Source organism: Notolabrus celidotus, chromosome 4 (assembly GCF_009762535.1).
Source record: "Notolabrus celidotus isolate fNotCel1 chromosome 4, fNotCel1.pri, whole genome shotgun sequence".
Lineage (NCBI taxonomy): Eukaryota > Metazoa > Chordata > Actinopteri > Labriformes > Labridae > Notolabrus > Notolabrus celidotus.
In genome coordinates this window covers 39639288-39658468 of record NC_048275.1, presented here as the reverse complement: position 1 = coordinate 39658468, position 19181 = coordinate 39639288, and the positions used below count along the sequence as shown (strand labels likewise).

Here is a 19181-nt window from a genome sequence, read left to right as displayed (position 1 = left end):
TATCTTTTTGCCAGCTAACTGTCATATAGTTGTAAGCTTTAATAGGAAAGACAGTTTGGAATTTGAGTTAAGATTAAAATATGTTTATTTATATGGTAACTATTTACATACAAGTTTATGTAAGTTATTATTGGTGTATGTATGTTGTTATAATTACTTCTACAGTGTCATCTAGTTGGGACCAAACGTGTTGAATGTACTTCTGTGGTTCTAATTACATTTACCTGGAGCTCGGTCATCCTGGCCTCTCATTGGTTGGTTCTAAAACATGTGATAGAGTGACAAGGAGGTGTGCTGTTATGCCGATCGAGTGTGCTAAAAAGTAAAGTGCTTCAAGAAAGTTATCCGTCTCCATCATGCTGTTCCTTATTAATAGAGTGATCCAACTATCACCCATCAAACCCTCACGTTACATTTGGTGGCAGCGTGGTGACATTTTTTTTTGGTGGTTTTACAGTGGTGAGTTTTAATCTGCCTGACCGTGGATTTCGTCACTATTTGTACTTGGACTTTCTTCTTTCACTCTATGTGTGCAGCTAAAGGACCTAAAACTAGTGCCTGTGGAGATATTACGGATTTCTGCACTTTTCTTCCACGTTTTTGAGCAGTTTTTCTGTGTTTTGACCCGGACTTTTTTTTTTCTACCGCTATGTCGGGTGATGAAAGTGACGCTGTGCCCGTCTTGCAGCCTGCTCTGGCGCAGGTGCAAGGACAGAGATCGGTGGATGCTACAAGGGCTAGTGTTGCTTCATTAGCTCCACACAATGTCTCCACTGCACTGAGGATAGATCTTCCTCCTGCATTTAAAGGGGATGGGACTGAATCTTTTACGGGTTGGTCCAGACACTTTGAAGTCGCAGTGCAAGCTATGTCTCCTCCTGATGCAGATCTGTCTACAGTGATGGCCTCCATTCTCCCGACACGCCTCGCTGATGCTGCATTTCTTTACTGGGACAGCTTGCCACCTTTGACCCAGAAGGACTATGATTCAGTTAAGGACAAGCTCAAAGGGGTTTTTGGACCAAGATATTCCCTGCCATTCTTCCAAACTCATGTGAATGCCCGACCTCGAAAGCCAGGTGAGAGTTTGGATGTTTACAGTGCAGACATCACTCGCCTCATGCTAGAAGCCTTTCCCAATTATGACCAAAATGCACTAGACGGTAAGAAGTTTCGCCGCTTTGTTGCCGGCTTAGATTCAACTTTGCAATCAAAAATTCATGAGATGGGTGCAGAGAACTTAGAGGATGCACTGCGTGTTGCCAGCCGCTGTGAGAGAGCACGCGCATCGCTTCATCTGACCACTGCAGGATCCCCTCACACACTGCCATCAGAACAGGTAGCTATGATTCAACCCAAGCCCAATGATGAAAAGCTCCTTCAAGCAATAGAGCAGCTCACTGTAACTGTGTCCAGCTCAAAACATGAAGTACAGCAGTTAAGAGATAAGAACAGTGACTCGGCTCAGCGTTTGGACTCCAGACCTAACAGATCATCCTCCCGTGGTGCTCCTTACAACGCACGCAGCCCCTCTCCTTCACCTTACCGTACCAGACCACGTTCCAGGGACCATTACTCACCGGAACAGTATTATAGCCGTGATCCTGAGTCTCGCTATGGAAGTTCTCGTCCCCCTGCTCATCAGAGAAGCCCTGAATGGGACAACATAGACAAACGGGACTCATCGCCTCGCCAGTCCTACTATTATTCGAGGTATGATCACCATGACAATGACACTAACAGATACAGACGCAGTCCAAGCCCAGCTCCACAGAGACACAGAGCTGCAAGTCCACACACTAGGAGCAGTGTTCGCTTCCAGTCACCAGAAAAGTCAGCACACTCCAGCTACAACCATCAGGGAACCTTCCATTAGCTGCTGTTGAAGGGCAAACTTCAGCTTTGGTATCACAGCCCCAGCATGACTCTCCACAGTTAATGCCTCAGAACAGTGACCCACAACCTGATGATGCTGTTTCGTCAAACATTCTAGCTATCGTGGAAGGCATTGAAGTGTGTGCTTTAATTGACTCTGGCTCTTTTGTCTCCATTGTGAGTGAGGATTTTCGCAACTCTCATCCGGCTTTGAAGAAGCGTCCCACGACAGCCTCATCTATACCAGCTCGTTCAGTTAACGGACAGCGCTTGGACATTTTGGGCAAGTTAACTATCGGACTCAGACTTGGAAAACGGGTGTGGCAGCAAGATTTTGAGGTTCTTAGAGGTGCGTACCAGCCAGTGATTATAGGTTGGGACTTTTTGGAACAACAACATGCACTCCTGGACATTAAGAATAAAGTGTTGCAACTATGGGACATGAAAATTCCCCTTTTGCCCAAAGGACATGAAGTGGCCGCCTGCTGTAATGTGTCTGTGTTAGCTCCTACAAAGATTCCAGCTATGAGTGAAACCCTCATCACAGCCTGTGTTTCAGCAGCTACACCTGCTTCCCCTGTACCAACAGCCTACTGTGGTGTTCTCATGCCCAACCCAGCCTGTGACGTCATCGTCGCACACTCACTCAGTGAAGTTCAGAAGGGCACTACTGTTGTTAGAGTTTTGAATCTGTCCACAGACGACATTGAGCTGCATTCTGGTCAACATCTTGGTGAGTTTCATTCTGCTTCATCTGTTGACATCATGCCAGTTGAAGAGCAATGTTGTGCAACATCACCTGTAAAAGATGCAGCTCTACCTGTACAGATAACTGAAACAGATCTGTCACCTTCTCAAGTTAATTCTCTGAAATCAGTACTTCGGAGATACTCAGCAGTTTTTAGTAAAGACTCAGAGGACAGAGGTCGCACAGGTATGATTAAGCATCATATTTACACTGGTGAGGCCACACCCATTAAGCAGAGAGCCTACAGAGTGACACCAGATCAGAGAGCTGAAATACAGACTCAGGTTGAGACCCTGTTAAAGTCAGATGTCATTGAAGAAAGCTACAGCCCCTGGACTGCCCCAGTTGTTTTGGTGTGCAAGAAAAATGGCACTTGGCGCTTCTGCCTGGACTATCGAAAACTCAATGCAGTGACAATTAAAGACTCTCATCCTCTTCCCAGAGTCGACGATGCATTGGATGCTCTGTCTGGATCTGCCTGGTTCTCCACCATGGACCTTCAGCATGGATATTGGCAGGTTGAGCTTGATGAAAAAGACAGGGAAAAGACTGCTTTCACAACAGGCAGTGGACTTTATCATTTCAAAGTAATGCCAATGGGACTCACGAATGCTCCAGCCACATGCCAGCGTTTAATGGAGATGGTACTTTGTGGCCTTCCATGGAAAACCTGCCTTGTGTATTTAGATGATGTACTCATCTACAGCCGCTCCTTCAGTGAACATCTGCAGCATCTGGAAGAAATCCTCTCCAGATTCCAGTCAAGTGGCCTCAAACTGAATCCATCTAAATGCTGTTTTGCCAGAGATCAGGTACAGTTTCTGGGCCATGTTGTTTCAAAGAACGGCATTCAGCCAGACCCCAAAAATGTCAGAAGTGTTCAAGACTGGCCTACTCCCCGCTCAACGACAGAAGTCAGAGCATTCCTGGGACTTTGTTCATATTACCGTAAGTTTATCAGGAACTTTGCACACCATAGTGTCCCCCTACATGCACTTACTGAGAAAATGCACAGTTTCAATGGACATCTCACTGCCAGGATGCTTTCACTTACCTGAAACATGCACTCACTAATCCTCCAGTAGTTGCATTCCCAGATTTCACACTACCATTTTTGCTCTACACTGACGCATCAGGCTCTGCTATTGGTGCTGTGCTAGCTCAGAAACAGGGACGTAATGATAAGGTAATAGCATATGCTAGCCATGTCCTCACAAAAGCAGAAAGAAAGTGGTCGACCTATGATAGAGAACTCTGGGCTATAGTGTGGGCTGTAAGACATTTCCGCCATTACCTCTACAAGCAGCCCTTTGTCATTGTAACAGACCATAAGCCCCTTCTTGGCATCAGGAAGATACCCATTGATAATGACAGAACTGGTCGTCGTGCACTTTCGGCTCTTGAGCTTGACACTTTTGAATGGACTGTAATTCACAAAGATGGTCACAAATACCTTAATGCTGATGCAATGTCACGTCGCCCTGCAGACACCACACCTCCAACACAGAGCACCTCGTGCACCACCTCTGTCAACCAACAAACCGACAGTAAAAGCTCATTTTCTGTAGGTTCAACTGGACCTGTCAGTTCTGTTCATCATTACAGGTCCTGCAGGTCTGATCCAGAGCCAGTTTCCAGTAACCAGTCCCCACCGCAGTCTCCTGATCCTGATTTACAGCATGCTGCAACATCAGTCTCCTCCACCTTTGTTCTGCAGCTACCTGAAGTTGACCTCAAAAAGGAACAGCAGCAAGATTCCATGCTGTCAGAGGTCATAAGCTGGAAAGTTAAAGGTCAGAAGCCACCATACTGGCGCATGAAGAAACGCCCACCTGTTGAGAAAGCACTTTGGCAAGAGTATCACAGACTGACCTTTAACAATGATTTGCTCTGCCGTAAAGTTTTCAACCCATCCACTAAGACTGTTTTGTATCAGGTTGTTGTCCCTCCTACCCTAAGAGACACCGTTTTGCAGTTGTTACATGGAAACCCAGTAACTGGTCATCTGTCTGCAGAAAAAGTCCTGAAACGTGCTCAGCAGCTGTGCTATTGGCCATTCATGTCACGTGACATCAAACTGTGGTGTAAGCAATGTATCCCATGTGAAGCAAGACGGAGTCCTGTTCCTCACCATAAAGCTCCCATGAAAACAATAGTTGCTACTGAACCCTTCCAAAAAGTTGCTGCTGACATACTTGAGCTCCCCATCACGAGTCGTGGTAATAGGTATGTGCTTGTGGTTCAAGATTATTTCACCAAGTATGTCAATCTATATGCCATGCCAGACCAGCGCTCCATAACAGTGGCAAAATGTTTGTTTGAACACTTCATCTGTGAACATGGTATTCCAGAAATGCTGCACACAGACCAAGGCCGGCAGTTTGAGTCTGATCTCGTGAAACATCTGTGTCAATTCCTCGGCATCAAAAAGACGAGAACTAGCCCTTATCATCCTCAGTGAGACGGTATGATAGAGCGATTTAACAGGACACTCATTGATCAGTTAGCCAAGTTACTCCTCCAGCAGCCTGGTGAATGGGATGACTGCCTCAATCAAGTTGCTTTGGCTTACAATACCAGTCCTCACTCTACAACAGGTTTCACGCCATTCTTCCTCACTCATGGTTATGAAGCCAGGATGCCTGCCAACCTTTTGTTGCCCAACAACACCCCATCTTCATCTATTGAAATGTCTTCTGTTGACTATGCTGCCAAGTTGACTCAGAAACTTCAGTCTGCCTTTGGTTCTGCTGCATGTAACAGAGACTGTGCCCACAACTCTCAGAAACACCAGTATGATAAAACTGTCAAACACATTCCCTATGTTTCTGGCGACCTCGTGTGGTTGAATGACCCCACAACATCAAAACAAAAACTTGCTCCTCACTGGAAAGGTCCCTTTGAAATATTGGAGTGCCTTGGATCTGAAGCTGATTCTCCTGGTGTGACATACAAGATCCATTATCTCCTGGATCAGTCTGACAAAACCCAAATTGTCCACTATAACCGTCTCAGACCCTACTGTGCTCCTGTGCCTGATCATGGACAAGAGACACTTGATTGTGGCTCATCTCTGCAGCCTCCACTTCCTCCTCTGACTGCATTGTCAGGTGCTTTGCCATTCACACCTTTGAAGTCTGCTGCCACTAGGAGCGACGACACACCTAACCGCAGCAATGTGCCGATGTTGGACCCGCAGCTTTTCCAGCCTCAGCCCCAATCCCATTCTCCTCTCTCAATGACTCCTCGGACTCGATCTTTGACTGCTCCACTCTCTGGCCCAGTGTTGGAGAGTCAGTCACTCTCTGTCCCCTCTGCCCCTCCTGATACAGACTCTGGATTCTCCCTGCGCTCCGGCAGACGTGTTAAACCTCCAGGTTACCTCAAGGACTTTGTTCTGAAATAACCACATTGCTTTGTTCTTTACAATGTTGGATACTTGTTTGTTGTGCATTTGAAACGGGGACGTTTCCTTTGTGAGAGGGGGAGTAAATGTAAGCTTTAATAGGAAAGACAGTTTGGAATTTGAGTTAAGATTAAAATATGTTTATTATTTATATGGTAACTATTTACATACAAGTTTATGTAAGTTATTATTGGTGTATGTATGTTGTTATAATTACTTCTACAGTGTCATCTAGTTGGGACCAAACGTGTTGAATGTACTTCTGTGGTTCTAATTACATTTACCTGGAGCTCGGTCATCCTGGCCTCTCATTGGTTGGTTCTAAAACATGTGATAGAGTGACAAGGAGGTGTGCTGTTATGCCGATCGAGTGTGCTAAAAAGTAAAGTGCTTCAAGAAAGTTTTCTGTCTCCATCCTGCTGTTTCTTATTAATAGAGTGATCCAATTATCACCCATCGAACCCTCACGTTACATAGTCATCTGGCAAAAAGAATGACTCATCACATTTTCTATTTTCAAGGTTTTATTTCATGGTAAGCTTCTATTTTAGTCAATATTTTACTATAATGGGTTAAATGTACTATTTTAGGTAACTTAAAAAAAAACATTCTGGAAGACATCTCACGACCCCCCATTTGTGACTTGCGACCCCCCAGGGGGTCCCGACCCCCACACTGGGAACCCCTGCTCTAAGAAACGGATGGCTTGTTGGTGAGCATATTTATGTTATATTTATCTGAAGTCTCTATCCTGTTTATGCTCAAATGTTGTTGCATTAGGTGACTGGGGATATGGCCTTAAAACCAGGCTTATGACTCCATCTGTGAATCCTGAAAGAGATGCACAATAACAACGTCCATGCCCTCACGCGTGCCGGACTAGAGCGCACATTTGGGCTGCTGAAGGCAGTTGGATGTGTTTGGACACAGCTGGTGACAAGTTACTCTACGCCCCTGAGAAAGTGTGACAGATAATTGTGGCGTGCTGTGTTCATTAAATTAAATGAATGACCATTAGGCGACGGTTGAATGTCATCACTTTAGGGAGGTGTCTCCAATCATCGCAGGCATTCTTTCATCCTGAGCTGTCAGATCAGGTGGTCCTTGTCCTCCTCCAGTTTCCTTCCTTCTTTTCTGTTCTTCTAATGTTTTTTTTTTGTTTTTTTTGCGTCCACTTTAATATCAAACCTTATTTTCTTAACCTGAGCCACGGTGCGAACCTCAGGAGACACAGCATTAACAGCCTCAGTAAGAAACCCAGGCTTCATTTTTTTTGTCATGGTGACTCCTCCTGCTGACACACTTTGGAAAAGTGTTCTTTCCTAAACCTCCACAACAATCACCTCTCTCTCTGCCGAGGTGAAAGTCAACGTCTTGATGCACTGAACAGATGTCCTTATATGGATGAATTGGGGCGTGGTAGTATCTGATTGCAGATTTCGGGTACACACGTCGGTTTAGAATGATTCTGATTCACTAATATATGCACGGTGGTGAGAACAAAATTGTCTGGTACGCATGTGTCATGAATCCTACTGTGATTTTGTGTATGCACTTATTTTATGAACAGAGTAAGAACATTTCTAACCATTTATTAGTGAATGAGGCCCAATCAGCAGCTTTAAAGGCTCAGTGTGCAGTATTCAGATGCACCAATCAGAGCAGAGTATAAGACCTACACTACCAGTCACACACCTTCTCATTAAATGGTTTTTATTTATTTTAATTATTTTTATTTTCCACATTGTAGATTAATACTGAAGACATCCAAACTATGAAATAATCTGGTTTTGCCATAATCTGGATTACAACAGTAGTCAAATAGGGCTATCCATTGTGTACTAACCCTACCTCTGAACAACACAACTGATGGTCTCAAACACATTAAGAAGGCAAGTCATTCTACAAATGAACTCTTGACAAGGCTCATGTTCATTAGAAACCATACCAGGAGACCACTTCATGAAGCAGACTGAGAGAATACCAAGAGTGTGCAAAGCTGTCATGAAGGAAAAAGGGGGCTACTTTACAGAATCTAAAATATAAAACAGATTCTGCTTTGTTTAACACTTTTTGGTTCATTCCATAATTCCATATATGTTCTTTCATAGTTTTGATGTCTTCAGTATTAATCTACAGTGTTTACAATCATTACAATAAATACAAACCCTTCAATGAGAAGGTGTGTGCAAACTTTTGACTGGTAGTGTATGTAATCATATTCATCGGTGTGTTTAGACTAGTGTATGAACAACCTGTATTTTTTTTTCACTTAGAGTGAGTCTTTTATATCTACATAGGAGCAGCTCCACTTCCACAGAGGCCGTCATCATGCAGCTCCATGTTTCCACCGCAGCTCAGAGTGGACAAACTAGTAAAGCATGTTTCTGTGTTCAGAGAGAGTATGTGTAAAATGCACCGGCTGGAAGGAGAAGAAGAGGAGGAGAGTGGTTGTTGTTGTGTTAAAGTATTTGTACTGATAGACGTTTGTGAGGGTAAAAACTTGACAAATGGAGGATCAGAGTTATCAAACATCACAGGAGCTTCTTGTCCTCGAAGGCCACCGTAGTTTCACCGACAGGAGGGGTGAGCAGGGGAGCGTTTCAATCTGACTCAATATTCCTGTTTCTACACGCTGTAGCTTAAAATGAAGACACACTCTGATAGACAACACACACACACACACACACACAAAGAAGAAAATTCTTTGCTTTGTCCCAGTCCTGGTCTGGATCCTGGTCCTGGTCCTGGTCCCAGTCCCAGTCAATTCAGGGTTGTTTCTGCTGCATCTCTCTCCAGCTCTTCCACAGCAGCAGATCTCGACTCTTCCCAAGAGCAACCAGGAAACGAGGCAACTTGAACCCGTTAAACTGACCCACGCCATCATCATGGCCCATTGCCAGCAACATGGTGACGTTTCCTAGCAACGGGCAAAACAACAGGCAACATGCAAAACTGTGAGTTAACCAGCAACACTGTGAGTCAACCAGCAACATAGACAGGCACATAGCCTTCATTGGACCTCGATCACAGTAAAGCTACACAGAAAGTCAGCTGGCGTCAGTCAGGTGTTGATTACCTGTGCGGTATGAGGTCAGCGGACTCCCCCTCAAACTGTTGCGGATATTGCTAACAGCAACATTGGCGTGCAGTGTGGCATGGTACGCCATCTTGGGCTCGTTGACGTCGGCACAGTCGCCCACAGCGTAGATGATGGAGTGACCTTTGACCTGCAGATGCTCATTCACATTCAGAGCTCCATTTTCAGCCATAGAGCCAGCTGTACACACACACACACACACACACACACACACACACACACACACACACACACACACACACACACACACACACACACACACACACACACACACACACACACACATACACACACTGTTATTTCTAAAGCTCAAGTCATGTGACTTTTGACCTCAGGCCTGCAGGCTGTGTACCCAGAATGCACTGCTGCTGAAGCTTCAGGTTTGATTTCACCTCTGGTGTCTTTACGTGGTGCTAACCATAAAACAAACATCTGCCACCTGATGGTGGCACTAGAGGAGACATCAGGTGCTCAGAGAATCTTTAGACCATCGGCAGGATGGTCAGCGGATCTCTGTTGAGATGCTTCACTCTGATCTGAAGTAAGTGGACACTGCCCTCTAGTGGCCACAGCATCTAACAGCTCTTCAGTTTGTTGTCAGTGATGGAAACAGAGACGATGGACAGTTCTACCCCTGAGTAATATTGATAGAACCTGTCTTTTGATTGATTGATTGATTGATTGATTGATTGATTGATTGATTGATTGACTCAGTAAGATCTGAGGGTGTTTCAGTTTAATGCACCTGGAGAGTGTTAAAGTCACAGTGTCAGGGCTGGAAATACTGGTAAATATTTCCCATAATGCACCTGTGTTATTTAACCCAGCAGCAGCTTGGTGTTGTAACACAGACTGTATGCTCTTCATCTATCAGCCTGATTAAGACACACAGAAGAATCCATTCAGAGAGGGCGCCATCATTAAGCCACCATGACAGTTGGTCTCTGCTGCTGTGGACGTGCCAGACTCCAGCTGATACAACTACTATGATCCGTCTCACCACTATCATCTCTCTCTCTCTCTTCATCTCCCTCTATCCCTCTCTCCAACACGGTAGGTCTCAGCAGATGTGTGTCTAACATGAGTCTGGTCCTGCTGGAGGTTTCTGCCTGTTAAAGCTGGGGTTGGTAATCAGATTTAGATAAACTTTTTGTTATACTGGTTAAAATGATCTTTATGTCCTGATGGTAATCAATACATAATGTGTTCTTAAAAAAGAGGTAAAAAAAGCTGCTATCTACAGCCGGAGTAAACCTGGGAAAAACACCAACCAATCACTGTCATTAGGGTCCAATTTATTAAACCAATCAAATCCTGTCCTGCTGTTCTGCCCGCCTCCTGCAGAGCGAACATTTCCCCGGCGCTCACTCCCCGTCTCCTGCCTCTACTTCCCCTGCCTCTATTTACCGCCCCTCTCTCTCGACCTCGGGCCTGTCCCCTCTGACCTGATGAGGTGCTTTGCTCAGGACTGTAGTCCAGATCAGAGTCTAAAAAGCTCTCACCACGGGGACTCTGACAAGCAGAAGAATTAATGACATTTAGTAAGTCCTACAGAAATGTATATTGTAGTGTCCGTCCGGACGCTGTAGGGATGACGAGCCGATTCGTGAACACGTTGATCTTTAATAACCGGTCACTGTCGGCCGTTACCACGCCAACCAACAAAGCAACAATCAATGTTTGAATGAATGAAAAACTTCTCCTCTTTCTCTCCTCGCACACGCTACACCTCTCCTGATGCCTTCACTGACTGTCAACACTGTAGGAATTAAGAACATCTACACTGAACACGTTTAACAAACAGTAGAGCTGTTACAGTATTATATATGTGTTATAACTTTTCTCCTGATATCGTGTCACCAGTACAACTGGATAATGCTAGCATGACAGTTGTGAGTACTAACAGCAGCCATGTTTGTTTGTGTTTTTAATAGGGGTGACCCCAAATAGTCGAATATTGGACGATTCGTTCTAACGAGTCTTAGTCGACTGCCAATCTCATAGTGGAATATTTGCATATGAAACGTGGATCATTCCATTCAAACCATGGGGGTGCTCAATGTCTAATTTTACATTATTTTCCTGTTTCCCTTAAAAATAGTGTCTTATATATCCTATTTCTATATAAATAGAGACTTATTTAATGTAATTCTGAGAACAGCTCTTGAAGTGTTAAATCTCCTTAAAGTGGTAATTAAATCTCCCCTGGTAATTAAAGGTGGACTCTCCCATTTAGCGGGACCTGTGGAGCAGACGTACCTCAGCTGGTCTTTAAATCTTTCTACGTTCATGGTAGCTCAAAATGTCAGGAAATAAAACTTCAGTTGATCCTAAAAACTAGAGATGAAGATGAGGAGCAGCTTCATGAAGAGGACTGTGAGATCAAGGATTACCGGACCACACAAAAACTGTACGGGGCCAAAACAACCAGGAGGGATACCCAAAGCTGTCCGAAGCCTCAAAAACAATCCACAGCATCCCATCCACCTCCACACCATCAGAGAGGATATTCTCAAAGACAGGATTTACAGTCAACAAAGACAGGAGCGCACTTCTGCCCGTACACACGATGGTTTTCCTCACGTACAGTTTGAAAAGACTCAAGCGGACAAAGACAAGATGAAAGACTGTTTTAAAAGGTTCTGTTCAGAGATTTAAAAACCCTTTAGCTGGTTCAGGTTTGACACATTCGACTATTCATCGACTACGGGCAAAATCTGATGAATCAGATTCCACTAAGCAAATCCTTAGTCGGGCTCACCCCTAGTTTTTAACTTTCATGATAATGTTTTGGTGAGGACCGTTTTTGAATCAGTCACAATCATATGGTGATGAATCAGTGGCACTGGTGCATGTGAGCGGGGGCGTCGTATTGGAGGAGCTCTGAGTGGAGGGGGGGGAGAGGTTAGACGGAGTCCTGAAGACATACTACATACAAATTCATGCTAGTTTTCAAGACTACCAACCCAGCTTTAAAGGAAGTTTGTCCTTGCCACTGTAATTTGTTAAATGCTGCAAAGTGCTCTGCTCATGGTGGATTAAGATGAGATCAGACTGAGTCCTGTCTGTAAGATGGGACTGGATCTGATCCTGTCTTGATGTTGGGTCTTTGTTAATAATAGAACATAGAGTACGGTCTAGACCTGCTCTGTTTGGAAAGAGTCTGAGGAGAACGTTTGTTCGGATTTGGTGCTTTATAAATAAAGATTGATGGATGGATGGATGGAGGGAGGGAGGGAGGGAGGGAGGGAGGGAGGGATGGATGGATGGATGGATGGATGGATGGAGGGATGGAGGGATGGAGGGATGGATTGATGGATTGATGGATGGATGAATAGATGGAGTGATGGATTGATGGATGGAGTGATGGAGTGATGGAGTGATGGAGTGATGAATTGATGGATTGATGGATTAATGGATTGATTGATTGATTGATTGATTGATTGATTGATTGATTGATTGATTGATTGATTGATCGATCGATAAGGTGTTCAGGTGTGTGAGCTCTCACAGAAGCAGGAGGCGTAGGCTGCAGAGTTGATCTTCAGTCCTACACAGCTGATGATCAGGTCTGTGGTCAGACTGGTTCCTCTGTCCGTGGTGACCTCTGTGTTCTTCTGGGTCACATTCAGCTGCAGCTCCGACAGGTTCAACACCTTCTGACCTAAAACACACTTTTGTAAACCTCTTATAGTACACACACCTGTACACAGGTGTGAACCAGCTGTTCTTACCCAGCAACAGCTCCACCCCCTTTTCAACCAGGACATGTTTAGCTTCTTGTCTGACACTATGCAGCAGCTCTGGGTCGGCGAGAGCGATCCTGGAGTGGATCAGAACCACCTGGATGAGACAAAAACAAAAGTTGAAGGAGAGGTGAACCACAGCTGAACAGACGGCGTGCTGTGAGTTGTGGCAGACAGGACATCTGTACACAGTGACATGAGCTTTGACAGCAGCTGCACTGAGGGTCGTCAGTCATTGCTCTGTAGGGAGTGTTAAAGACAGACTCTGACCCTGACCTCTGCTCCTTCATATGTGCAAAAGCACATCTTCTGATAATCTTTATTAACAGACATGAAACTGTAGAGTCTGAACTCAGGGTCTGGTCTTTAGTTTAGTTTCTGTTAGTATTGACCAATCAGGTATCAGCAGATTTTGGTGTCTGCAGGAAACAGTCTTAAGACCTGTTAATGATAAGAACACCAGTTTCTGTTGCAGTGACCCAGAGTGAAGCCTCTGTGGAACTTAGTGTTTACAGTGAAGCCTGTGTGCCAGAGACGGTTTTCATTAACACCAGCAGACTCCAGAGTAAAAGATGATCCCTCACAGTAAATTACCTGTTCTTTGATTTTCATTGATCACTACTTTCAGCACTAAATTCACGCTTCAATTTACTGAGAGATACAAGTTGAATTCATTTTATCTGCTGAGGTCAACTCCAGAGTTCAGAGTGACTCTATGCTGGAATCAGAGGCGTGTTACCTTCTTCTCTGGATACTCTGTTTTAATCTCTGCAGCCATCTCCACACCTGTAGATCCTCCTCCAACCACCAGCACAGAGTCTGCAGCCTGGACCTGACACACACACACACACACACACACACACACACACACACACACACACACACACACAAACACACACACACACAAACACACACACACACACACACACACACACACACACACACACACACACACACACACACACACAATGAATAGTGATGTTTCTGCAGACTCTCCGTACCTGTCTGAGGCTCATACCTGTCCTGAGGTCGTACCTGTTTGCTGAAGTCCTCGTAGGTCTGGATGGCGCTCTGGTAGGAGGCCGTGGTGTTGAACTTGCCGGGGAAGGTTCCATCAGTCCCAGTGCACAGGATGAGGTGGGAGTACTGGATTACCTGCAGCTCACACAAACACACGGGGGCCGTCTTTTATCAAGTATGAACTGTGTGTGTTCTTCAGCATCCCCTGACACGGTCTCGGGTGTGAGCAGAGCGCTCTGCTGCCCTGGTTCTTGGTATTGTGGGAGGCAGTGTTGTGGTACTCGAATCCAGGACTTGGACTCGACTTGGACTCAAGCATAGATGCCTCAGACTTGGACTCGGACTTGAGCATTGACTGCAAAACGACTTAGATGATAGAGAGGAGGACTCGGGCTTATATGTTGATCCAGACTGTTTTAATGTTCATGTTAGATTTTGTATGTTTCATAAAATGTATTCCGTTCAGAGCGAGGGCCGGCACGAGCGTTCACCTGCAGGTGCGTTCATGTGACGCCTGCCAGGATTAAGAGACGCTACCAGCCGTTCATTTTTCTTTCAGAGATTTCACAGTAAATGCAGCGAGAGCAGAGCAACATGTTGGAGATTTAAGAGACCCATCAAGGAAAGAGACCAGCTCAAACTTTAACAGACATCTGTACAGGATGAACCCAGAGAAGAGAGATGCTAAAGTTACTGAGACCGTTCATCACTTCACTGTGTTAGCATGCTAACGGTATTATTAGTGACTAAAGTAACTAAACCATGTGGTCTGAGTTGATTGGTTAGTTAAATTCTGATTAATAGAGTTAGGGATGAGTTTATTGGACACCTGCAGTGATCCCAGTGCAGCAGAATCTCTGAGCGCGTCCCCTCATCAACAGAAGCACTGTGCACATTAACACACGACACACAGTGCTGGGACTTCATTCATAAATTAATCTACACACACACCGGCCGGATTTCATTAGAAATCATTGCAGTGGCAGTTAGACCTCGTCAGTTTATTTTAATCAAAACTGAAAATCCAACCGGGTCCAGGTCCACACAGTCAGTCCAGGTCCACACAGTAAGTCCAGGTCCACACAGCCAGTCCAGGTCCACACAGTCAGTCCAGGTCCCACACAGTCTGTCCAGGTCCACACAGTCAGTCCAGGTTCACACAGTCTGTCCAGGTCCACACAGTCAGTCCAGGTTCACACAGTCTGTCCAGGTCCACACAGTCAGTCCATGTCCACACAGTCAGTCCAGGTCCACACAGTCAGTCCAGGTCCCACACAGTCTGTCCAGGTCCACACAGTCAGTCCAGGTTCACACAGTCTGTCCAGGTCCACACAGTCAGTCCATGTCCACACAGTCAGTCCAGGTCCACATAGTCAGTCCATGCCCACACAGTCTGTCCAGGTCCACACAGTCAGTCCAGGTTCACACAGTCTGTCCAGGTCCACACAGTCAGTCCATGTCCACACAGTCTGTCCAGGTTCACACAGTCAGACCAGGTCCCACATATTCAGTACAGGTCCACACTGAGTGCATCCTGTTGAAGGTGCTGCTTGGACTGTGGTGGCCGGAGGTCTGATGTATTTATTCATTCTTTCTTCCCTATCTATCTGTCATCTTATTCATGTTCACACTGGAGTCTGCCTCTACGAGTCACATATGCCACATGGTCCTGGATCTTAGAAACAAAGCTGTGTTTGCACCTTCAAAGAGAAAATATCCCCCATCTGTCTGATTCTCAGATTTGACCTGAGATCCAGGAGGAACACCTGACCCTGTGGCACCAACACAGTCAGGGTGTTTCCTCCAGACGGACTCAGGTGTGCTCACCTTCCCTCCCTCTAGGATCACCGTCTGTGAGTCTGTGTCCACTCGCACCACCCGACCTTGAACAAAACTGTCTCCAAACGTCTCAGCGTACGGGATGAAGGTCCTCCGAGCAAAGCCTGCAGGGCGACAGGGTCAAAGGTCACTGCATGCCCTCAGTGTTATTAATATAACAGTCAGGATGTTACAGGCTGTGTGTGCTTCAGCTCCTTACCACCTCTGCACCATGACAAACAGAATACCACCATAATAACATCACAAACAACAACAGATGTAAACAAACAACAACAATAAGCATGAGCAAGACAATCAAACAGGAAACAGAAAAGAAGGTGGAGCAGTGAAAGTGAAAGTGATGATTTATTGAAACAAACATTAGATAAAGGTTACAGAAGATAAAGGTGGAGCAGTGAAAGTGATGATGTATTGAAACAAACATTAGATAAAGGTTAGAGAGGATAAAGGTGGAGCAGTGAAAGTGATGATGTATTGAAACAAACATTAGATAAAGGTTAGAGAGGATAAAGGTGGAGCAGTGAAAGTGATGATGTATTGAAACAAACATTAGATAAAGGTTAGAGAGGATAAAGGTGGAGCAGTGAAAGTGATGATGTATTGAAACAAACATTACATAAAGGTTAGAGAGGATAAAGGTGGAGCAGTGAAAGTGATGATGTATTGAAACAAACATTAGATAAAGGTTAGAGAGGATAAAGGTGGAGCAGTGAAAGTGATGATGTATTGAAACAAACATTACATAAAGGTTAGAGAGGATAAAGGTGGAGCAGTGAAAGTGATGATGTATTGAAACAAACATTAGATAAAGGTTAGAGAGGATAAAGGTGGAGCAGTGAAAGTGATGATTTATTGAAACAAACATTAGATAAAGGTTAGAGAGGATAAAGGTGGAGCAGTGAAAGTGAAAGTGATGATTTATTGAAACAAACATTAGATAAAGGTTAGAGAGGATAAAGGTGGAGCAGTGAAAGTGAAAGTGATGATTTATTGAAACAAACATTAGATAAAGGTTAGAGAGGATAAAGGTGAAGACTCTTAGTGAGATCTACATTCAGTAAGAAGTCAGGCGGAGGTCACCTGGCTGCACGGACGCTCTGAGAGCTGCCGGGTTGTGATGGAAAGCGTCTCTCATGTCGATCAGGGTGAAGCTGAATCCTCCAGACTTCAGCTGCTGACCCGCCGCGATGCCTCCAAACCCCCCACCCACTACAACCACATGGACGCCCTGCAGTGAGGCCATAGAGGAGGCCTGACCCCCCATCTCTAGAGGAACATGGGTGGTTTGAATGAGGGTTGGGGATTAAAGGCAAATACAAATGAGCTGTATCCTTCCTTATAGTTGAGGTACACTTGTTTCTAAAGCACCTGAAAGTTAGCCAGTGACCGGGTTCACCAGAGCACCGGGCAGTCATCCAGGCCCTGGTTCTCTCTCTCAGCAGAACCAGGGAGAGGACATGTGTTGCACCCTCTGTTTTTTAAAAGGTGCATGCTTATCAACCACAGAATTAAAAGATGTTTGTTTTTTTAATTAGAAAATGTTGAAGAGCTAAGTCAACATCAGATATTTCAGCAGGAGCATGATGTCACTATCACAAAGATCTGAGAGAAAGGCTCACTCAACAAAGTGTTTCAAAGTCAGACTAAACCAAGTTCCAACACTCCAGAATCAGTCATGTGGTCCAATCTGTTTATGAAAATGAAGTCCATCAAAGTGGACTTTGATGAGTCCTTTAGGTTTGGCCTGGTGGGGTCAGAGTTACCAAAGGGGGAGCTCCACCAGTTTAAAATCACCTAAAACAATGACCTCTGAATTCATGCATGGAACTAAATGATCAGCCATTTAAAGCAGAAGTGGCACTGAGGGAGGTCAGTACACTAATCACAGTGATAAAATTATCATGTGCAATATTAACTTTCAAACCCAAAAACTCTAAACATGTTTCAACCGTTCCTGCATTCAGAACAGTACAGTTTAAAGAGGCTACACCACCTCCATTCTAAAAGGGTTCAAATCACTTGAAGCAACCTCTGAGTCCCTCAGATAAAACCATGAGGTCTGGATTAGTTTGGGGGAAAAGGATTGTAAGTTGTTCAGGCTGCAGATCCTCTGTTGAGTGAGTTAAACCCAGGCCTCTCCCTGACACAAATCAGATATCTACATTCACAGAAAGTCTTTAGCATCTGAAACTAGTAAAACTCCTTAATCCAGGATCCTGCCTCAGTGAACACAGTCACATCTGATCATGAAATAACAAGACTATTTTTTCACTGTTTTTAATGCAGTGTGGTCCACTACAGAGTCATGTCTGTTTTAAATGCAGTGATTTCCACTACAGAGTCATGCCTGTTTTTAATGCAGTGACTTCCCCTACAGAGTCATGTCTGTTTTTAATGCAGTGACTCCCACTACAGAGTCATGTCTGTTTTAAATGCAGTGACTTCCACTACAGAGTCATGTCTGTTTTAAATGCAGTGACATCCCCTACAGAGTCATGTCTGTTTTTAATGCAGTGATCTCCACTACAGAGTCATGTCTGTTTTAAATGCAGTGACTTCCCCTACAGAGTCATGTCTGTTTTTAATGCAGTGACTTCCCCTACAGAGTCATGTCTGTTTTTAATGCAGTGACTTCCACTACAGTCATGTCTGTTTTTAATGCAGTGACATCCACTATAGAGTCATGTCTGTTTTAAATGCAGTGATTTGCACTACAGAGTCATGTCTGTTTTTAATGCAGTGATTTCCACTACAGAGTCATGTCTGTTTTTAATGCAGTGATCTCCACTACAGAGTCATGTCTGTTTTAAATGCAGTGACTTCCCCTACAGAGTCATGTCTGTTTTTAATGCAGTGACTTCCCCTACAGAGTCATGTCTGTTTTTAATGCAGTGACTTCCACTACAGAGTCATGTCTGTTTTTAATGCAGTGACATCCACTATAGAGTCATGTCTGTTTTAAATGCAGTGATTTCCACTACAGAGTCATGTCTGTTTTTAATGCAGTGATTTCAACTACAGAGTCATGTCTGTTTTTAATGCAGTGATTTCCACTACAGAGTCATGTCTGTTTTTAAGGCAGTGATCTCCACTACAGAGTCATGTCTGTTTTGAATGCAGTGACATCCTCTACTATCATGTCTGTTTTTAATGCAGTGACTTCCACTACAGAGTCATGTCTGTTTTTAATGCAGTGATTTCCACTACAGAGTCATGTCTGTTTTTAATGCAGTGATTTCCACTACAGAGTCATGTCTGTTTTTAATGCAGTGACTCCCACTACAGAGTCATGTCTGTTTTTAATGCAGTGATTTCCACTACAGAGTCATGTCTGTTTTTAATGCAGTGATTTCCACTACAGAGTCATGTCTGTTTTTAATGCAGTGACTTCCACTACAGAGTCATGTCTGTTTTTAATGCAGTGATTTCCACTACAGAGTCATGTCT

At 44.5% G+C, this 19181-nt stretch overlaps 2 protein-coding genes across 2 annotated transcripts in view; one reads left to right on the top strand and one right to left on the bottom strand.

Annotated features, from left to right (window-relative positions):
* Nucleotides 1–649: 649 nt before the first annotated feature.
* On the top strand, nucleotides 650–4910 carry LOC117811876. The gene is given in 6 exon segments (XM_034682365.1): nucleotides 650–1713; nucleotides 2058–2224; nucleotides 2342–2608; nucleotides 2753–3628; nucleotides 3631–4416; nucleotides 4560–4910. Coding segments are annotated over 6 exon segments (3294 nt in total). The 3' UTR covers nucleotides 4694–4910.
* A 3808-nt stretch (nucleotides 4911–8718) lies between these two features.
* Nucleotides 8719–19181, bottom strand: part of aifm2 (apoptosis inducing factor mitochondria associated 2) — a 12651-nt gene continuing 2188 nt past the window's right edge. Inside the window, exons 2-9 of the mRNA XM_034681152.1 lie at nucleotides 16815–17000; nucleotides 15723–15838; nucleotides 13911–14030; nucleotides 13615–13707; nucleotides 12864–12972; nucleotides 12641–12793; nucleotides 9109–9309; nucleotides 8719–8949 (exon numbers count right to left, since the gene is read on the bottom strand). Coding sequence (XP_034537043.1) covers nucleotides 8798–8949; nucleotides 9109–9309; nucleotides 12641–12793; nucleotides 12864–12972; nucleotides 13615–13707; nucleotides 13911–14030; nucleotides 15723–15838; nucleotides 16815–16998 — 1128 coding nt within the window. The 5' untranslated portion in view covers nucleotides 16999–17000 and the 3' untranslated portion in view covers nucleotides 8719–8797. The remainder of the gene's footprint in view (nucleotides 8950–9108; nucleotides 9310–12640; nucleotides 12794–12863; nucleotides 12973–13614; nucleotides 13708–13910; nucleotides 14031–15722; nucleotides 15839–16814; nucleotides 17001–19181) is intronic.